This window comes from Paralichthys olivaceus, chromosome 11, assembly GCF_024713975.1.
Source record: "Paralichthys olivaceus isolate ysfri-2021 chromosome 11, ASM2471397v2, whole genome shotgun sequence".
Classification (NCBI taxonomy): domain Eukaryota; kingdom Metazoa; phylum Chordata; class Actinopteri; order Pleuronectiformes; family Paralichthyidae; genus Paralichthys; species Paralichthys olivaceus.
This window is the reverse complement of record NC_091103.1, coordinates 10,144,289-10,166,575: the sequence shown is the minus strand read 5'-3', so window position 1 is coordinate 10,166,575 and position 22,287 is coordinate 10,144,289. Positions and strand designations below refer to the sequence as shown.

Sequence of the window (22,287 nt, the reverse complement as noted above, 5' to 3'; positions counted from 1 at the left end):
TTCAAATATTATGAATGATGTTACTAAAACAAGATTCACAGTGTTCTGTGTTGCTTAAGACTATCACTAATATGGGACATTAATACCATAACAACCTACATTTTTGAAAATGTTGCCACTCTCCAGTGCAAACCAGTGTCAAGATATCTTGGCCAAATATACTTGTAATTTAACGGGCAGCAAAACCTTCCCTACAGTGAAGCAATCTTGTGTTTGTGAAAATAGTAAGTAGAGAGCAGAAAACAGCATACTGCATGTGTGGATTAAGTATTTCGGTCTTTAAGAAACAGGCTGAGTTGCCAAAGTAAAACATGTAAATCTGCTTTAATTTGCTCATGTTGCCGTCAATTAGCCTTTTAGTTGCTTTGTTAACGCTTTACCTGAGGCTTTGTCCATCTTTGCTATAACTTCCTTCAATAAACGACATATGACAAAGGAAAAACTCACTGTTAGCCCTTCCTTACACTCTTTATATTGGTCAATGGTAATGGATCACAATTGTTACTGCTTCATGATGTCATCAAACTAGATCATATGTTAATGTTTTATAAAGTTATATGTCGTACGTTTACAGTTGTTTCTGAAGGACATGGTGGGCTGAGTCATTGCAGCTATACTGGTGAAACTAAAAATGTGTTTTTACTCAAACACTCATGATTATTTCACAAACTGACATTTGTGAAGTAACATTGTTGGTGTGGATCTGTATTTACCTTAGTTTGAGTATGTTTTTATTTGCAGTTTTAGTTATTAGAGAGGATGGAAAAGTGGAAAAATGTCAATGGAGCTGCAGCATGTTTGAAGTGATAGAGCTTCATCACCCAAATATTTTCAAAGGCCACAGGGGCATATTTTTCTCGAGTCCTAACTCCTTGACTAGACCTTTGTGTGAGTGTATATGAGTCAAACCCTCTGTTGATGCAGCTTAGCAGGCCCGGTATGCGGAACATGAGCATTTCCTGGTTTGGGCAGTGCCAAGGGGGATGTATAGCAGCTTTCGATTGGTTGAGGTAAATCATACATGTAGCCAAACCCTATGGTGACCTGCTCTTCACCCAGCATAGCCCAAATACCAAAATCCACCTGTGTCCCCATCTGTGCAAATGTTTTCATATGTGTGTGTGTGTATATGTGTGTGTGTTTTACAATATATTGTATAGACTTACATCAGCTGCTGAGTTAGCTTCTCTCTCGCTTCTGTCGTTTTCTGTAACTCCTCACTGCAATGTTTCAGATCCTCTTTCAGCACTTCACACACACACAGACACACACACACACATACACATTTTAGTTGACTTGACAGGATGATGATGCCTGTAAAAGTTTGTTTATAATGCTGGCACAAAGCCAGGCTTGTTACCAGAGGCTGTAATGTATGACCTACAGAAAGAGGGAGACAGAGGAGAGTATGGAGACGGATGATATTGTGAGCTCACACTTGTGCAAAGGAGGAAACCCTACACCAAATGAAACTATCTACAAGAATGACAAGATTGGTCAAGAGAAAGAAAACGAGAGGTGGAGGAAGAGGAAAACAAAAGAATGAGAGGAGTTCCAGACAGAAACATGAGAGTAACTCAAATGTAAAAGTGGTAGGGCTGGAAAAAAAAACAGGTGGAAAATGTAAGCATAAGGAAGTAGTTGAAAGTGAAAGGGAGAGCAGGAGGAGGGGAGTGTGTGGTGAAGAAAGGAGGACGAGGGAGTCTGTGCTCAGGGGAGCCCATGAAACAGGACACCACAGTCTGGCTGTCTTTTGTAAAGTGTCTGATACAAAGTAGCTGCTGCAGCGCTACTGTTTCCTCCCTTCACTGTCTGTCCAGTTTCCCCATGACAGCTATAATAAGAAAGTATTATATCATAAGAAAGACAATAAGAAAATAATTCTTTAAGAGATAACAAAACAGAGCAGAGCAAATGAACACTTTAAACATTTGAAATCAGAAGACACTTAATCTGAGTGAGTGATCTTGTCATTTTTTTTAATTTTTACTTGCTTTAATTAAAGTACAGTAACTTTATTAAAAAACAGAAAGGGAGAAAAGCTTAACTGCAATATTTAGGCCTCATGTCGGGCCACCAACTTGTCAGACTGAGACGCTGGACTTACTGCAGCTCCAGGCAGGAGTGGATATCACGCAAGAGAAAAGCACTTAAGTTTCAAGTCTGAATAGAGAACAACTCCACCTCAGCATTACGACTATCAACATCCGTTACTGTCATTTACACCAGTATCGTCACCAACTTCCCTGTTAATTTCATCAGCTTCATCAGGAGTCATCTCACTGATAAGCTTAAAGCATGAAGCACAAGGATGTCTTATGATCACCATAGAGAAGGGCTTAAGAATGTCTTCATGATCTTAAAAATCATCATAGCATTCATTATCAACATCACTGAGTGTAGCAGCACAACACAAGGTCGTACTCTATATAAATATCAGCACATGTATAATGAATTGGATGTTGTGTTCTGGAAGGAATGATCTGAGTTGACCTATCATGTAGGAGAATAGCATGCATAAGTTTATGGCCTGAATACTGATGGATGCAGATTCTGTTCTATTTCCTTATTAGGTCTTATTAATCTACCAGCTGTGGAACGACAGCAGTAGGTCAGCAGATGCAGATCTAAAAAGAATCTTTACCGACGTTGTGCAATTAAAGGATCACGGCCGCATTTACAGGCCAAAAAAAAAAAAAAAATTCAGTTACATGCACGAGTCAGAAGAAAAAAACGACTTGAAGAATCCCAGTATGTTTTGGGCTGAAGCTCCAGAGGGCAAGTGAAGCATGAGCGCTTAGAGTAGACAACTGTATTAAACTAGAAATAATGCCATGTGGTTGTATGCCCCCATCAACCACGGCAGTTTTAGTCGACATACATTTTTCCCCCTAGAGTCATATGAGGTCACCGTGACCTTTGACCTTTGACCACTGGTATCTAATCACTCTAACATCTGGCTTTTGTCTGCAATGGAGTGGATACATTTGGGGATCACTCCCGTCCCGGGCGTGTTCCTGATGTCGGACAAGATGCACTGGGGAGAAAGCAAAACAAGAAGGCAAACTCTTCTCCTGGCAGTGGGAAATGACTCCATCGCCTATTTTAGCATGTTTACATGAGTTTATAATAATGTATAATCTAAAGATTCTGGTTGAAAGAGATACAAGTGGGCATTTGAACCAAATTTGAGATGACTCTCTCAAGGTGTTCTTAAGATAACGCATTCACGAGGCAATGAAGAGTTTTGTGAGGTCAGTGACCAAGACTGTTGACCACCAAAATCTAATCACATCATCTTTGAGTCATGGTGAGTGTCATTCCAAGATATAGAATTGCATTGCTCACCTACTTGGCTGCAGGACTATATGATGCCTGCTGCTGGGGCATATAATCATTATCATTAAAAACTATTCAAAATAAATAATTTAGTTACTTTTACAATGGTAGCATCGTGGCTTTTCTTTGAGTTTGCTGCAAGCTGAAAATGATAATAAAAGCCACTGTTTGTATAATTGGCAAATAATATATGAGCTCACTCAAGGCACCCCGTTGCCTGACTGTTTTTCCTTCATATTTATCACAGCCTGAGATCAATGCCAAGCTTAGATGCTAAGAATGATTCTGAAATGAGTCATAGTACAATTGTCATTGGCATTAATATTCGCATGAGCATGAAGCATGATCATCTTGGCTAGGTGTTTGAACTGCTCACAGGCTACCAGTGTGGGCAGTGCACTGTGTGAAAGTGTGTTTGCATTTGTGTATGTGTGTGCGTGTGTGTACTGTATATTGAGTGAGTTGTCTATGAGGGTCCTTCAGAGCGCTGCGGCAGGGCACTGTGGCTGTGGCACTGAAGAGCTCTCAGACCGATGTCAGCCTGACATTCTCTTCCTCCAAGCCTGTGTTCTCCTCACTCTATCACATTGTTTTTTTGTCTCTTTCATTCTTCTCTTCACTTTCTCTGTCCTGTTTGATCTATTTAGCTATTCCACTCCCGTCTATCTACAACTGTTTACCCCCTTTTCTTTCTTACCCTCTACATCTCATTCTCCCTTTCTCTCTCAGCAGGAAGAGGGGTGTGTAGGAGGTCCTCCTCAAAGCAGCAATACAGCAATAATTGCTTTCTGGTCACTGTGACATGACGGGGTCTGCCAGGGTAAAGCAACACACACTGAACACACACACATACACACACACACACACACACACACACACACACACACTTCCACAAACTTCAGACAGACAAACACAAACAAAGTACAACTTAATACACACTCACTGCAGCACAAATACACACATAAACAAAAATACCTTCATAAGTACTTGATGGAGCAGAAAGAAAGAGTTTGCAATGAAAGCAAACCAGCACAACTTTCTCCGCAGTGCTTCTATTATTTGTCTCACTGCTTACACACAGACGCACACAGTGTAATAACGTGGCTGTGAATGTTATAGTAATGCACCACCAGCTGGTCACCAACACTGTAACCGTAACAGTATAGCAGTATTTGTACTGGGAGGGTTCTCTGTATCACTCATATGGCAATATATGAACATATGGTTTTGGCTACCTAGTTACCTATCACACACACACACACACACACACACACACACACACACACACACACACACACACACACACACACACACACACAGCTGCAGCCTGGAATTCATACAAGTCCATTTTACTATAATATCACATTCTTAGCTGCTTGTGTACCAAAACCATTCTTCTGGTTGTCTGCCCGGTATATTATGAGTAATAAAAGCAATACCAACTTCTAAACCACAGCAGTTTTATGGAAAAAAGTTGTGGGAGATTCCAGAGAGCTAAAGGACTGCAGCTGCTTCAACCTAAACATTATTTCTACGTAACTGGAATGCTCAGGATTAGAGTGTGGTGCTATGTGTGCAACAAAAGACAAAGGTTGTCACCATCATGCAGGTAGGAAATAATCACGCCTGGTTTAACACATCACAGCATGTGTCGTGTGTTGATCAGAAGTTAAGCTGTAGAGGTTTGAGACACGTGTTAAAGTTTCCTTTATTAAGGCAGTGACAGTGCTCCAGGGAGCTTTCGGCGTTCGGAGATAAATAAGTCTATTTTGGTTTTATAAACGTGCAAAGAGAAACATGCAAAAATATCATGTTTTGTTTGTGTAACTTGCTAATAGATTGTCAATAATGTAAACAAAAGCTTTCAGTGTTAAAAACACTACATGTTTCGGCTATTGTATCATACACTGTACATAGAAATGGATGACATGGCAGCTCCCTAAAAGTGAAGCCAAAGCGTCTCGATCACCCCCTGGTGGCTGGCTGCAATATAGGTCATAAACCCTGACCCCTTCATGTTAGCATATGGTATTACTAATTTGTATTTATGTAAGTTGTGTGTGGGGTCCCATTTTAGCAATACTGCAGTAATACTGATATGCATCATAATTTTAGTCACTTAATGGTTTTTATTTTATTTGTATTTATTCTGTTTCATCTCTACGTAAGTACATGGCTACACAGACAGACAGTCAAAGAGACAGAGACAGACTGATGGGTGAACATTGCTGGACTGAGATGATGGGAAGGAAAATCTTTTCTAACATGCATGAAAACATATTTGATGTTTTTGCTGCTTGTCACAATCAACACACACACATAAAAAGTTGGCTTGCAGGGAAATAGATACCATATAATCTTAAGGATGGCCCAGGGTGTTGGCAGATGGCTGTGGTTCAGGGATCGGTCACACACACACACACACACACACACACACACACACACATGCACGGTGATTCATACATTCTTAGTCACGCTTAGTCACAGCCTTTCCCCTTAATTTCACTGTCAACCCTCTGCCCTCTTTTCCAAAATGCTGAATGAAACCTCCCACACTCAAAAGTCTCCGTCCGTCACCTTCCCATCAACTTGTACAAGTCATCTGCTGACAACCGCATAAAACTGATCTGAGATTAATTATGTTTTCATCTTCCGCTGCTCTTCAAAAGCTCATCTTTGTCTGGTTCTCTGTAAAATTCCACACCCCTTGAGGTTTTTTTCTCCCGTCTCCACCTAACCATAAACCACATTCATATGTTCACATTAGGCAACCTCCTTATGGTTCTGTCTTCCTTTTCTTCCCCCTCTCCTTTCTTCTGCTCTTTGACACTAACCACAGAGCGCTGATAGACGGGTAGCACACTTTAATTGCCAGCTAACGCCCACGTCAGTTTGGAGGGATATGCAGGTGACTGGCTAAGGTGTGTGCTCTGTAGAGGCCTGCAACTCGAGGCTCATGGCCTGCAGAAATTCTGGTCCAGGCCCATTGTTACATATTTATACTTTATATAAACTTTATAAACCTAAAACCAAGTCCAATAAGAACACAGTTACCAGACATTGAATGAAGCATCGCGTTAGTTCATGCAGGACACAGAGTCATGTGCTCATCTGTCATAAGCCGTCTGCTATGTTTATGGGTGCTTGTCAGTCACTCACCAGTCACAGCCCATTCTCTCAACAAAGCGGCCCCTTTAAAATACCACCTCCTCCTCACTGATCCTGGCTGTATTCCCGTTTGTGCAATAAATGGTGAAATCATGACGAAGTGTTCCTGATTAAAATGTTATTTCATTGGAACTATTCAGAACTCAAATTCCGTTGAACTAGTTGTTGAAACTCATTGATGAATTCAGAAGTAAAGTCAAATTAATTTGAGTATTTGTCCTATATTGTGTACTGCCCTGTCCCCTGTCCTCTAGTTATCTGCTGTGTCTTGCTTTGTGTCCCACGTCCTGTTGTGTATCCAATTTGTCCTCTCTATGCCCTTTGCATACTGTTGTACAAGGGTGTCACCAGCATTTCAGTGCCATGAAATGCAAACACACAGGACAGAACACAACATAATAGAGCTTAGCTAAATAAATAAATGTTAATTCAAGTGTAACTTAGAGTTAGAAATGACTTATCATGACCATACTTATAGCCATTGTTTGGCTTAATATAAACAAATGACAAATTGACAGAGGGATTGTGTTTAAATAGCAGGAATTGTGGGCCATCAGATATAAGTTGAGTTACACTGGACCTACTGGGATCTTTACTGTTAAGATTTGTTGTTGAGAAGTCAATCACACAAATACAGAGAGACACAAAACATGTGCAAAGTGACACAAAATCACCACAAAGAGATATCCGAGCAAAACCGGACAAAAATTACTAGAGAATTACTACACAAAACCAACAAAAAGGCAACATTTTAATGTTAGTTACATCATCAGGACTATCACCTGTCCAACAAATTGTTTTTTCTTAGAAGACACACACAGCACAACACAACAAAACAAAACACACAACAATGTGTGGAACAGAACCCAAGATAAAGTCTGATTAGCCCAAAGTGAAGTTTTTGGAAGTGACTGGTGGATGGTTTTGAGAGAAGCCCTAGTCTCTGTGACATTTATATATCCTCTATAAGCCTGTGTGTGTGTGTGTGTGTGTGTGTGTGTGTGTGTGTGTGTGTGTGTGTGCATTCCTTGGTATGTGTTTTATTACATCTGTTGGTCCATACAGCAGCTGCTATTGGCGCTCACGTCACTGAACAAACCAAACACGTAGTCACACGGAATCAGAAACAGCAGGAAACGACTTTTCTTTCTTCCTCTATGAGATTCTCCCTCAGTCTCTGTATCTCCTTTTTCTGTCTGAAGTCACCGACAGACACTCACTCTCACACACACACACACACACACACACAAACACACACACACACACACACACACACACACACACACACACACACACACACACACACATACACTCTTGGTAGCTGTTTGGAACGTGCAGAGAAAAAGACAAAAGACCCGCCCATGAGGTGAGTTGGAGGTTAGCTCTCCTTGAGGCATTTACTGTCAACTATTATCTCAAACACACACACATACACACACATAGACAAACACATACATACACACACCCACAAACACAGCCTGCAGTTCTTTCCGTTTGGCCTACAGCCTCTTTATAGTCAAATTTATATTTGAGTTTACAGCACTCACACACATTCTTTCCCGTCTTTTTAACTGTTAACAAGTATGTGTGTAGTGATTGTAAACACTCACACACACGCAAACATTTCAGTCATCTATTATGGGTGCTGCCCTCAGAACTAAAAAAGTCCACACCACAGTTGAACTAATATTTCATTCTGCTGTATTTGTTCAAGTTTCTTTGTCCCTTTTGTTTCTGTTCCAGCTGTAAAGTATTGACCTATAAATGGGCTACATACATCTAAATATTTATTTCTCTCTGCTCTCCTTCAAGTGAGAAGCTTAATTTAGTGTTTGTGTGTGAGCACTTATGTCTATGTTTGTGTTACCTGAGAACCCCTGTGAGCTGTGCTGCAGTATCTGAGATTTGAAGGCCTGCCAGGCCCCCGTCAGTTGGCTGACGAAACCCCGTATATCAGTAAGCTGGCTGCCACAGGAGAGGAGCACGAAGAGAGTCGCTCGTAAGGCCTTCACCTGCTGCACGCACACACCTCTGACACACACAAAAACAAACACAACATAACAGCTTTAGAATACTGTTTAAATGCATAATATCATACAAGGGTGTGTATCTGTGCAACGCTTCAACAAACTAGAATGGCCCTCGGTAGAGCCTAGAGCCAAGTCCCACCAAAATACACACACTCATAAATGTCAGACCCCTAAACATGCCTGATTGTTTTTATCCAGATCCATGAACTAAATATTGAAAACCACCTTATCCCACAATGTTGAAGGAAGTGACGCAGCACTAACTCTTACAGCATCGTTCCACAGAGTTCTGTAATAATTCATCCTGTACTTTTGGTCTAATGCTGCTGACTAACAGACAAACAAACAAACTTCAATGAATGATTAGTAGAGGTAAAAAGGGCAGCGCTTGGTTTTCTTTTCTGTCTTTGTTTTGTTACATTTTGTTTGACATATAACAAAGCTCGGGATACAAAGACGTGGACAGAACAAACTCCTCCTCTATTTTCCTGCTTCCACAACTGGGACACTTTGACAGTGGCTCCAAACTGCACCAGTGGATTTTATCAGAGGATTGTGGGTGCTGCTGCCTGGTGTGAATAATGAAGTATTTCTGAAAGTAATGTTACACATTCCTAAGACAGATTAAGATCTTTGTAAAATGCAGCTGGTCTATCATTGAAACAAGCTTTGCTCAAAGTCAATACGACACAGTCATTATTTCACATTTTGTTTAGTACTTCACTCAAACAGTAACTGACCTTACAATGAATTCCATGACTTTTGAAGTTCCAACATTTTTGTGGAAGTTTATAAATAACATGTAAGAATCAAGCCAGCGCAAAATAAGACTGGAGTTGACTTCGAATCAAAGCTGAAGAGCATGTAGACACAGATTCCAGAACAGGATCAGTTTAGAAATAGTAATTTGGTATCAACACATTTTGATCTTCAAGTAAATGCTAACGCCAGGTTTTGCTTTCTTTCCCCATGAGATGATTTAAAATGCCAAGCTTTTCTTCTTTATCTGGCAGAGGGGTGTAACAGAGTAACACTGGTAGAATCACACAAAGCGGAAGACACTTTTTGTTTGTGTTCAGGAGATTCAGAGAGCGGGCACCTTTAATAATTAAGGATTAGAGAAGATCTATTAAGTGCTCAATCAAATGTAGTTACACAATTCTTGCAGGCATCTGTTACACCCACAATTCTGTCATTAAATGCACAAAAACTCTGCTCTTACAAATCTGTGCTTGTCAAATGTTGACTTGCAGACTGAAATTGTTCGGTGCTCATTCAGTTTCTTTTGTCCTGATATCCACAGATCTAGTGAATGAATGACAGGTAGAAATAGAATTACATAATTACCAGAGACGAACAGAGCATATAAAGAGGGCAGGGCATAAAAAAATGAATGTCGGAGACAGAGGGAAACTGAGGACTGATGGAAAGACACTGTCCTTAAAAAAGGCCACAGCCATGTTGCATAGCACTCTCCTGTTCCCTCTTTCTCCTCCATCTCTCTCACTCACAAAGAAATATGTTCAGATGAAAAGCACTTTAAGCAACATGGAAGATCACTAGCTCATCACGTGCACATGCACACACACGCACACACACACGCACACGTTGAATCAAGTCACAAAGTCATGCAAAGCATGGACGTGGAAAACTAGAGTGCTGGAACAGAACATTCTGTTATTCCAAGAACACTTTTGAAGGAACATGTCGGTGAGAGCACACTGAGCTTCCCATTTTCTTACACACACACACACACACACACACATACACAGAGATAGGTATGCACAGACACATGACACATTTGGATACATCCCAGGTACACACACACATAGAAGCACACACTGACAGACATAGTGAGCATGGCTGCGTGCAAAGTGATGTGACTGTTTTTGAGAGCTCAGCAGAGTTGAGTGGTGGTTGTTTTTCGGGGTTTGTGGCTTTAGGTGATCAAAAATGAACGGAGTCTCGGACGAGACGGGATGAGAGGGGAGACTCTGAGCGGCTCGGTCGTGCCTGAGAGAGTGTGAGTACACGTGTGTGTGTGTGAGAGCGTGCAGAGTGGAGCAGAGCACGGGCACCGCTTGTCACGAGAGCCAGTTTTAGAATGTCAGATGACATAAATCGTAAGGCTGACAGCGCCAAATGGAGGAACAGATATAGGGCAGATCTGTCACCGGTGATAAGGTGAAGATATAGAGAAGGAGAGAAGGAGACTGCAAGCGTTCACTCAGCTGACAGTTTACTCATTTAGCAGCTTTCAATGTCTGATTGAAAAGCTTTTTTTACTCCCTGACATCTCATCTGCTCCCTCCCACTTTCTTCACCTCCGCTGCTACTCTACTGTCATTATCTGCTCACGACTTTTTCAATCACTCTGTACTTCTAGGAAATAACCAGTGGGTCAGCTCAATTAACTTTCTTTCCTCTGTTTTTTCCATTCTCTCTTTCATCATCTTCCCTCTCTATCATCTAGCATAGTTTATTCCCCTCTGCCCTGGCCTTCCTGGTGTGCATCTGGTCAAGGAGAAGACAGCCAATCGGGGTGATGCAGACCAATACTTTTCATCTTTTGTTTTTCTGTTTCATCTCGATCCTGCAGTGGCTCGACTAAATCTTAATCATGTTATCCCAACCACCACTCTCTTCTTTTCCACTTCTCTGTCTGCTTGTTTCCTTACCTGAGGATTTCTCCTCGCTGTGTCTCTATTTTGAGTAACTGCTCGGCCTCGTCTTTTCTGGAAGCTGCCACAGCCAGCCTGTCGAGGAAGAAGAAGGAGAAGAGAGACAAAGTGAAGGTGAAAAGTCACATGCAGTATCCATTAATTAGAGAGCCTAATGCCACTGTACTCCCATGGGGTGAAATGAGCTTACTGATGATGCAACTTTAATGACAGGAGAGGTTGATCGTGATGAAAAGAAAAGCAATGAAAAATTCAATGTTCCTTAGGGCTTACTGATATAAAGAGACGGGCTTTCCTCCCCAGCTCATCTTACTGGTTTCACATGATTCAACACATACTGAATTATTATTTGAGGCATAAGCAGAGTCAGGAAAGCATGGCAGCAAAGATTTAATTGGATTGAGCTGCAAAGGATAGATGAGTTGCATAGGAAAGAAATTATAAAATAAAGAAGTCTCGGAGATAGAGGCATAATAAAAGACTGAAGGGTTAGGCTCTGACCTGTACCTGCACAAAAACCTGTATTTAATATACAACGGAAGCTCAATCCAATAAGTCCAATTGACTTAGGGATGAGGGGCTGGCTATGCCCTGGACAGGTCACCATTTTATCACAGGGCCATTATATACAAACACTGCAAACAACCATTCACACTCGCTTACACACCTACGGCCAAGTCTGCAATCAACCTAAACTGTCTTTGCACTGCCCTTCCTTTCAGCTTCATTTGATTGATTGATTCCACAGCCAATCAAACCATGACAGACAGATTCATATGAAAACTGAGACTGTAAGACCTGTTAGAAAACCGAAAACAACACATCTTGTTCCTTTTTTAAAACACCACAAATGAGCACTGACAGTGAGACAGAGATCAACATAATGAGCAGTAAGTGCACAGAGCAGACGAGACAAACAATCTCAAAGCAGACAGGTAATAATCATAACAAAGTTTGATCGAGAAGTGTTATTTCACTGAGATCCTGCCAGCTGATTTTCTGCTTATTGCCAACACTTTGGAAACAAATGAACTGAGGCATCCAGAGTATGCAATAAAAATACCTTTGTGAGATCTTCTTCTTCTCTAGACTGACACCCTAATAGTAAAAGTCCTGTCCTGTTATTAATAAAGCCCTCAAGTACATCCTGTCCAGTACACGTTGTATGAGTGGTAAGTTAGTAAAACGCCCTTTCCTTCTGGTTTACCTCTGCCATTAACAGACTTCTGATTGCTCTGTTCCTAGGTGTGTTGGGTGTGGTGATTGTGAAGTGGGTGTGTGATTGATACTGATCTGCTGACAGTTTTTTAACTGTGTGGAGAGTCTCATGACAGCTAAGTGACAAACAAACCTCTTCCCTTTTATGTGGGGACAGCAACTGGATGAGTTAGCAACATAAATATGCAGTAAAAAGTAGAATGGCAACTCAGGCGAGCCCATATCACCGTCAAGGCCCAACAGTAAATTCAATCAAGCTACCGAATGGAACACAGTCATAGATATCAGTTCTCTAGATATATCAGATTGTCTTCATCAAGATCCATTTACGAAAAGTTGTTGTTGTATAATCTTGCTTGCAAACAGACCGACCAACAACCAACAGGCAATGGTGAAAACATGGTGGAGGTAACCAGAGCGATGCATTGATGTACAAACAAACAGGAAATAAAATATCACACTCAATATCACCATGTCTTACTAACAAATCAAAATTACATCATAAACTCACACTTGAGTCAAAATGGACACTTGAGACTATTCAATTCAAATCTTAGAAAAAGTTGATTTTTTAAGGTGTAAAGAAATAATAATAAAATTATTAGTTATAGGTAAGGAATAGTATATTAGGTATATTATTTTACAATGCAAATTAACTAAAATAATTCAAAAATAAAGTATGTTCAAATGTTAACTAAGTAATCTTATCATCACATGCAGTTTGCCACAGTACCAGCAGGCTACAGTGTGGAGGGATTATACAGCTGAGATACTCCTCATGCTCGAGGAAACGGAATTAAAGCAGCCAGGTTAGAAACAACACACTGTAAATCAGCCTGTTGTGAAGTGAATCACAGATTTTTCCGAGATAACAATGCTTGAAAGGGAGTGAAATGAATTATTTTCTTACTTCTGTAAATTTGTTTCCGTGTTATTTCGTGTAACATATTTACTGGAAAAAGAACTACTGACTGAATTAAGGTCAAATAAAAGAAAATGGATGTTTTCTCTCCATGTGTGATATGTGGTGACAGTAGGAACTTGATTTACAGTAGGGAGGTTGAGAGCAGTGTGGGGTGAGAATGGATTGAGCAAGTATGCATGTTTCCAGTAATCCTGTGCGTGTTTGTGTGAGTTTGTGTGTGTGCATGTGAGACCATGTTTGAGTCTGAGTGCATTTACAAGTAAATAAGTTTGCGTGTGACTGTGGCTTAGCTGATGTGTGTGTGTGAGAGAGAGAGAGAGAGAGAGTCCCAGTGAGTTGGACCTTTCCGTTAGCATTTTAGTCTGTCTATTTGTATGTTTGCCATTTTCTGACCAACTCTGACTGCGCCTGTGATCTTGTGCGCACGTGAAATATGTGTATATGTCCGTGCGTGCCCTTGCTGTTCGAGTGATGGCAGCCCGGACTCCCACTGTTCACCCATCTGTCCCCACCATTCCCAAAGCGAGATCAGAAAGAACACTGCCTCGAGAGGGGTGTGGGTGTTTGTGTGGGTGTGTGAGTGAATTTCATGTGTGTGTATGTGTGGGTGTGTGTGTGTGAGAATTTCGTGTGTGTGTGTGTATTTTGTATACAAATCTGTGTGTGCTTTGTGCACATGGGCTTGAGCTTCTGTTCCCAGGGCAGTGGCTGTCAGTGGAATAATAGGTAGCGCAGTGCCAGTGAGTTCGTGCCAGATTAGAGTACCCCCTACCAGCAGCCCAAATCAACTGCCTCGTCAGGACATGTCTCGCACACACTCTCAGGACACGTTATGCACACACTCACAGTCATGCGCAAACAACACTGATCTGCTATCCACACTGTTCATGATGTGCCAAGTCAATCATTTTATTTTTTACGTGTGCATCTGTCAAAGAGTTTACTAATTCTGTGCTCCTTCATATTTACAAAGCCTTTATTATGTTCAGCCCTTGACAGCATAGAACATGTTTGTGAAACTTTTTCTGTTTATCCTACTTTTGTCACTTTGTTGAATCTCAAGGGTTGGGGGTACTTTTGCTATCGCTGTCAATAAATTTGCATCATTGTTCTACTTTGTACAAGACTAAGACCTAAATAAAAAGTGTTGTTTCTTCTATTTTTCTATGTAAATAGAAGAAACAATACGAGCATTTTATTTTTTATTATTATTTTTCTAGAAGCACAATCATATTTGTTTTAGTTTTTTTTACTAAAATGAAAACACAACAAGCAGCCAAATCAAATCTGGTGTAATCCAGTTCGGCCACGAGAGACCATTTCTCAACAGCACTCACACAGTAGAGCTGCAACACCGGTGATCACCGATGTCAATGTTTTACTGCTGCAGGCCTTTAGACTTTCAGTGAGGCTAAATTTGATACAGAGCTATTCACTAATAGCTTATGAGTGCATGTCATTGCAAATGTGGTTGCACGTGTGTGTGGTTGTGCATGTGCATGTGTTTGTGTGTGTGTGTATGTTCTGGCATTTTCTGTTTCCTATCTCATCATTAGAAGTGAGATAAAAGCTTCCCCATATCAAAGTGTCATCTGCTCACTCACTGTGTGCAGGCATGTGTGTGAGTTAAAAGAGTGTTTTGATCAAAACTCTGGCAGGACATTCAAAGCTGAGAGTCATTTTCCTTTAAACAAAAAGGAGCACGCACACACACGGAACAAAATACCCCTGCAACTAACAAGAGCTGCATTAAACACGCACAGTCATACACAGTGAATCTACAACTTGACTGTTCAAGTTAAAAGGCTGCTTAAATGTTCTAATGAAAACTTAAAGCACTAATATTGGATCAGTCAGTGCTTCATTAATTACTTTAATGAAAATGTTGTGCGTGTGTGTGTGTGTGTGTGTCTGCAGTGTAACTGTGACACCTGTTTTTATATATTTTGTTTTCAAGTTATCTGGTAACCATGTCAGGGATGCCATAACAATGATTGCGATCATCAAAACAGCACACACACACACGCACACACACACACAACCATAAGCAATGATATCATGTTATGACTAACTGAATTAACTCTGAGCATATGAAAATTAATTTGTCCTCCAGCTTGTCAATTTTAATTCTCTTTCAGAAGATTAACACGTCTCTGTTTCATTTGTATGTGTGGGTTGCTACGCTACTGCTCCGACATGTTGCTGTTGATTACCAAATAAACTTTGTCATATTGTGTGTGTGTGCATGTATGCTACACATACTGTACACATACACACACACATACAAGTTAATACAAGAACTTGTGTTTATCTTTAGCTCAACTACGAGCCACCAATATGAATAGGTGCCATCTTCTGCCAGGGAGAGCTCTCCTTCAACACTACCAAAACACACACAGACACACACACACACACACACACGCACACAGTAGTGTGTGTCATTCTGCCTGTTTGATGTGGTAACGTGAACTTGAAGTTGGATCTGGGCTAATACTTCACATGCTGGCGTTGAAGGCTGTTTCACTCTGTACATAGTTGACTTGACATATTACCTGACACACACACACAAACACACAGAAGGAGAGGGGGAGATTTGTGTATTTTTTCTGTGGTTGGAAACCAGATGTTGAAATGAAACCACTCATATACACAACTAATTTGCTGTGAAATATTTCCTAGTTAGAAATGGATGCCTTTTATTTGTCATCTATCATTTGTCTCATTTGCTCTCCTACCTGCAGGTCGTCTTATCACAGTTACAATCCAGCCCCCGGGTGTGTGTGTGTGTGTGTGTGTGTGTGTGTGTGTGTGTGCGTGTGTGTGTGCTCTCACATTTGTATGATTCATTCTTCATAAATGCCAAGTCTAATTTGTGTTACAGTGCACAAGAATGATTGTTTTATCAATTGCAGGTGTACAAACCAGCGTGTGCAGGCACATGCACACACTTGACGAATACAAATGCAAATACAGACGCACACAGAGTCAGATACAGTCACAAACAGACTCACACCCAGACACACTGTTTGGATCATGACTGAAAGCAGTCAGCCAAGAGGAAGCAAGTGGAGCATAATAAATTCCCAGACACTTCTCTCAACACTGTAAGCATGCGCACTGTAAGTTTTTCTGATATGTTTCAACCTGTCTCCAGTTAGACGAGCTGTCTGTTCATACCTGTTTATCGATTTCTCTTACAGGGATAGTTTATACCCTTTCATGAACCCCTTGTGTCTTTAGCTCCAATATCTTCTCTTCACAAGTTAAACACAAACTGGTCCATCTAGATGTGATAACCACCTGTCATCTAATGGGGCTTCCTCACCCACTGTCTGAAATGTGTTTCCATTGGTTTGGACATTACTCTACTAATTTAACCTACACAGAGAGACAGGACGAATAGAGTATTAAATAGGTGTATTTGGAAGGGTCAAGTAATAAGCCTATGCCAGATGTAGGGGTTGTCTCTAATAGCGAATCATCACATTTAATCAGATGTAGTTTTTTCTGTAATTAGCTTTTAGGGGCTGAGAAGGCAGAAACAGTTTCCACTAGCCCCACAATTTAAAAGTAATTTGAATAGGATATAATGTGAAATGCTAATTACATTTAACTGAAATTTAAAAATAGCAGGTGTGGTCTAACATGACAAGATTAGCACATCATCAGTGAAAAAGCAGCATCTGCAGTTCTGCATTAATAACAGTGAAATAGTATCTGTTCTGTAAGGTGTGTCTGAGATGAGATGGATGACAGTATAAATCTTTTGAAGTGCATTCTGTGTATATGGGTAGTTTTGCTTTGTAATCTGAAGCCATTTCAGATATAACCTCCAGAAAATGACCAGGACATTGAATCCGGACATTTTCTTCCTGAGATGTTTGCATTATTTTTTGGGTTTTATTTGTGTTGCATTAGAAACATCATCAATATATATAACATATGCTTGTTACAAATTGGAGCAGTGACACTTAATTCAGTTACTATAACCAGTGAAACAAATTACCAGAGTATCTAATGTTTGCCCTAATTCTTTAAATCAGACCTTGAACCCTGTCATGTACTGCTGCCTCCTGATGTTGTGTTTATTGTTTTTTAAACATCAGTATTAGCTCCAAATTGTACACATGTTGATATTTTCTTATTTATTCTCATATAAATACCGACTGTCTGTGCCACAGGCATCTGTTTTGCCACATTCACATTGAATGGGATGGAAGCAGCTTCAGAAAAAAATAACCAGGTTACTTGCAAACATTGCTGCCATCAGTCAACTCAAGACGACAACTGTCAATGTTACTTTTAATGAGCGGAATTCACATCCAGAATGAAGAGTGATCTGTTGATGAGCTGTCAGCAGTTATGCACACAGGGGTAACAACAGTAATCTACAGTAGTCTACATTTAGCATTTATATTCAATAGTTTTGTGAACAGTTGAGTGCACTTATATTGAGTGATGGATTAAGCATGGTGTGTGATTGTGGATTTGCTTTTGATAAACTTCTGCACCAAGTTCAATATTTTAAGATTCAAAGTTAATGTGAGGATGTTGATGAGCTGAGTGGTAAATAAAACCTCCCACGGGATGAGAACCTAGCATTTGCCTCTCCATCTCCTCACTCCTTGCTCTTTTCCTTCAGATCAAAATATCTGCTGCTCATCTGTGTTCAAACATGTCGAGCAGGTGACATTTCAAAATCAGCTGTAATTGCACTCTGCACATTACTCCTCTTCACGCCTCACTTTCATCTGTCATACATCTGTCTTATGCACACACACAGGGACACTCAAACACTCGTGTCATGAACACACACGATGTCTGACAGGTGACATTTTACTCAGGTTTGATTTGTGTGTTGTTACTGAGCCACTAGTCGGGCTCTCTATAACAAACACACACACACACACACACACACACACACACACTCATATCACTTCTCTGATCATGTCAGAATTACACATGATCAAACAGCAGAAGTCAGATATTGGAAGAAAGCGATGGCATGTAATGAGAAGAAAACCTGCGTGTGTGTGCACAGGTGGATCAGTGCAAGGATCTTATTAGAATTATGTTCATAAAAAAAAGTGGCTCAAGTTAAAAAACATAAAGAAAGATTAGAACCCTTGTTTAATTATCCCATTGGCTAGAAAATATATTGTCCTAAATCACATAATCCCACAGAAAAAAGCTGTATAAAATATCTCAGAGCAGGAGAGGAGTGCTGTCAATCACAAACGTATTTCACTGAAGAGTCACACTCCTGCTGTGCAGCCAGCCATTTAGAACGTCCTCATTAACTCCCACTTGCATGCTATCTTTTGCCTTTTAATGTGTACCACCTGTGTGAGTGATGGTGTGTGCGTGCACACCACGAGTAGAAGAAGAAGGCGAACAGCAAATTAGTTTGCAAAGTGGAGAAGAATGTAAATGACTGTATTACTGGGTGATAATTCAATCGGAAGAAAAAAACTATTTGACTGCAAATGAACAATGATGAGACGAAAGATGGATAAAATGAAAGGAATAGACAAGTAAAGGTAAAAGAAAAGAAAAAAGTAGGGCAGATGAGAGATTCCACTGCTGTCGGTCCACGCTGGCCTCTCACACATCACAGTGCCATGCATCATTATCTCTGCCTGAACTTTGACCTCCTGACCCAAGGGTGGCCCCCAAGGCTCCAGAGCGCAACTGTGCACAGCATGTATTTGTTTGCACGTGTTTTTGACTTAATGAAGAGGCAGTTTGTGAGAGATAATCAGCTTACATTAGACCAGTCGTGGATTTGTTCTTCCAGTTTACCGTGCACATCAGACAACACACAGACCACCTGAGCTGTCTGCATGAACACAGGCTGTGACCTGCACACACATTATGCACTGAACCACAATTGATATTTAATCTAGCAATAATATTTTTTACAGCAATTTCTTTTCATATATTTACTCTACATATACACAGATACCAATATTTTTCCTACCAGTGTTATTTTAGCATTTAAGTTTTCCTTATTCTGTTTCCTTGCCCTCCCAGTTCACACATTAACTACTTCCCATGCAACAGACACTAAATAAGATTTCTGGGGACTGGGATAATTTTCTGTCATGTACACAAAGACTTCATAACCTCTTTACCTATTTACTGTCATTTTATTTGAGTGTCCAAATTCATCCATTATATAGTGTCCTCAAAATGTAAACAATAGAACACTTTCTATTAACAATCAGACAATGAACATATTATTATACAACTACACCTAAAATCCGAAATCTCAGCTCAGTATTGAGAAAACATTGAGTGTCTATTATTCAGGGAGTAGTGCGTGGTGAGTGAAACAAGGGGGAAAATTTTTTGGAAACAATAGTTATACCTTAGTTCCTTTAAGGGAAATGTTGATGGCACAAAATACACACTTCAATTGTACATATAGTACACTACTAATTAAATGGGGAGCGCTTTAGGACACTGATCTCCTTCTGTTTAGAAACCCACCCCATATTTTCCCTAATCAGCTCACCAAGCGTCAATTCTCAGCAACGTTGTTTATTGTGCTTTTGAGTGTAGCCCTGCTGCTCTATCAAACTCTAGCTCTATGACAAATAACCACCACAGGAGAAAGAACTGAAACTGAGTTGAGAAAGGCTGAAAAGCCTGCATACTAACTTCACTTCAATTCCCCTACAAATAACATTTACTATCACAACACTAGTGGTAGGAACATTCAAGAAACTTTTAATTGTGAGTGTCTGCAAAACAAAAACAGCTGAAAGAATGAGAAACTGTGAGGGAGGCTGCAGTGTGTGCGTGCGTGTGTGCGCGCAGGTGTGCAGGTGTGCGTGTGTGAGGTTTCATATCCTTGTGCGTCAAAGGTTTCAGAATGGTGTCATTGTTTTGTATTTCAACAGGGGAGTCTTTAGATGTTTCAGATTATTCATAGTATTCTCATGAGTCATGGCAAGCAAGCATTTCCTACATATTTCCCAGAAACTCAACTTGGCCTTTAATGGCTGTTTGAATACAGACACCTGCTATTTGATTACCAACACTTTAAAGCTGATGTAAGTGACACAGGAATCCTCACCACCTGTATGAATTTGTGCGGATGTGTGTGTGTCTTTGTGCACCATATGTCCTTTAAAGTGGTAACTGCACACAAGGACACAAACAGAGACTATAATGAAGTGAATAAAGAAATGTGCTAGCGATATATAAGGTTGCTCTGACGTTAGTAACCTGACCTGAACTGATATGTATGATATAACACTTACTCTGGACACTTAATTTCCAAGAATAGCTACCAACGGCCTCCAGAGAACATGCCTGAGCCTGTTGCATTCAGCTGAGGTAAGGTCCAGTACATGTGTGGGTGGAGAAAGGAATAGCAAAAAAAAAGATGGCATGGTAATAAAGAGAATAATGCCAAGCTAAATCCGTCATTGAAAATAAAACATGTTTATGGCTCTGTTGCATTCTAGTCTGTTAATATCCGGAGGAGAATGTCACTATTCACTGCAGTAATTTGATCTGGTAAAGTATGTTTTGAGGCGAACACAGTTTTTCCTTGATGCATCAGACATTAGCATGATACTAAACATATGTGGCTGCTTTTTGATTCATAATTTCAGAATCAAATAATTAAACCTCTTTAATTTATGGTATCACAGTGATGACCAGCTGCAGGTGCTGTGGGTGGGTTGGCTTTGCATCAGTGTTTAGATAAGTTTACAGTACATAAGTAGACAGGACAGTTCTGGTTACACTACATGATGATCTGCAAATGGAAAAACACTTAAAGAGCAATGACATGGATGGCTATTGTATTGATGCACATATGGTACACACATGATAGCGTGATTTGTGTGTTGGGTGAGCTTGTGTTGTTTTTGTGTTAGCAGCATGACTCATGGGATAATTGACACGAAGGCTGGCATCACAGACCATTTCACACCAGGGACAGGAAGCAACGATAAACAAATACAGACCTCACCTCTCTTCCGCTTGTTGAAAGTATTTTCTCAGCTCGTCTAAATTTTGATTGGCCTTATGAAGTGAGTCGCTCAGAACTTTCTCTCTCTCCTCATTCCCTTTCTCCAGCTCTTCTCTCTGCCTCCTCAGTCTCTCCACCTCCAAGTCTCTCAGTTTTTTCTCTTTTTCTTCACTGATTTTCTGATAGTCCTCCTCCATCTCTCTCCTCCTCCTCTCATTTTCCTCTTTCAGAAGCCACTCTGTGTCTCTGCATTTCTCTTCAAGCTCTTCTTTCATGCTGGTTTCTCTCTCGTCTGCTTTTCTCTGCACCTCCAGGTTAAGTGCTGTCTCCCACTCCAGCCTGCTCAGCTCCAGTGATTCTCGCTGGGCCTTCTCTCTCTGGGCGGCCTCTCTCAGTTTCTGGAGCTCTGTCTCCAACTGAGCCAGTCGAGTGTTGAGCTGATGGAACTCGTGGTAAATGAGGTAGCTTACACCACAGTAACGACACACTGTCTCACTGCGATCCATCTGAGGGGGAAATGCATACAATTAGTAATATATTAGTTTAGGAGCAGCTACAGAGGTATAACTTAGCATTTCAGCACATACACAGCCACATTGTTTTCTTTAAGGGACTTTAAATCCCCCCCACCTGACCGACTCCATCCTCCATTCTGGCTCAAATACTGAAAATCTCAGCTTCTCAAATATACAATACATCATCTTTTAAGCTTTTTATCATCTCGTCCCCGAGTAACACCTTTAAGTCCAAATTACATTTTCACATCAATGTCACTGAGGACAATAAACATATCCTGGATGAATGATTTATTGTACGAGGAGAGAAAACTGTGAGCTGTCTATAAAAACATTTAGACTGACAACTACAGGCGCACTTTATCCATCAAAATCTGTCTTAGTCGCTGATGTCAGAGGCATTTTCTTTTTATCTGTCAGCAGT

General features: G+C 40.5%; 1 protein-coding gene across 3 annotated transcripts in view; it reads right to left on the bottom strand.

Moving 5' to 3' along the window:
• The window catches only part of lekr1 (Leucine-, glutamate- and lysine-rich protein 1), a 69,014-nt gene that overhangs the window by 27,124 nt on the left and 19,603 nt on the right, over nucleotides 1-22,287 (bottom strand). For 2 of the 3 annotated variants that reach the window (XM_069534138.1, XM_069534137.1), the window contains 4 exons: nucleotides 21,349-21,854; nucleotides 11,216-11,293; nucleotides 8,375-8,538; nucleotides 1,167-1,248 (listed from right to left, as the gene is read on the bottom strand). In XM_069534138.1, coding sequence (XP_069390239.1) covers nucleotides 1,167-1,248; nucleotides 8,375-8,538; nucleotides 11,216-11,293; nucleotides 21,349-21,854 — 830 coding nt within the window. The remainder of the gene's footprint in view (nucleotides 1-1,166; nucleotides 1,249-8,374; nucleotides 8,539-11,215; nucleotides 11,294-21,348; nucleotides 21,855-22,287) is intronic. The other variant, XM_069534139.1, reaches the window with a different exon arrangement.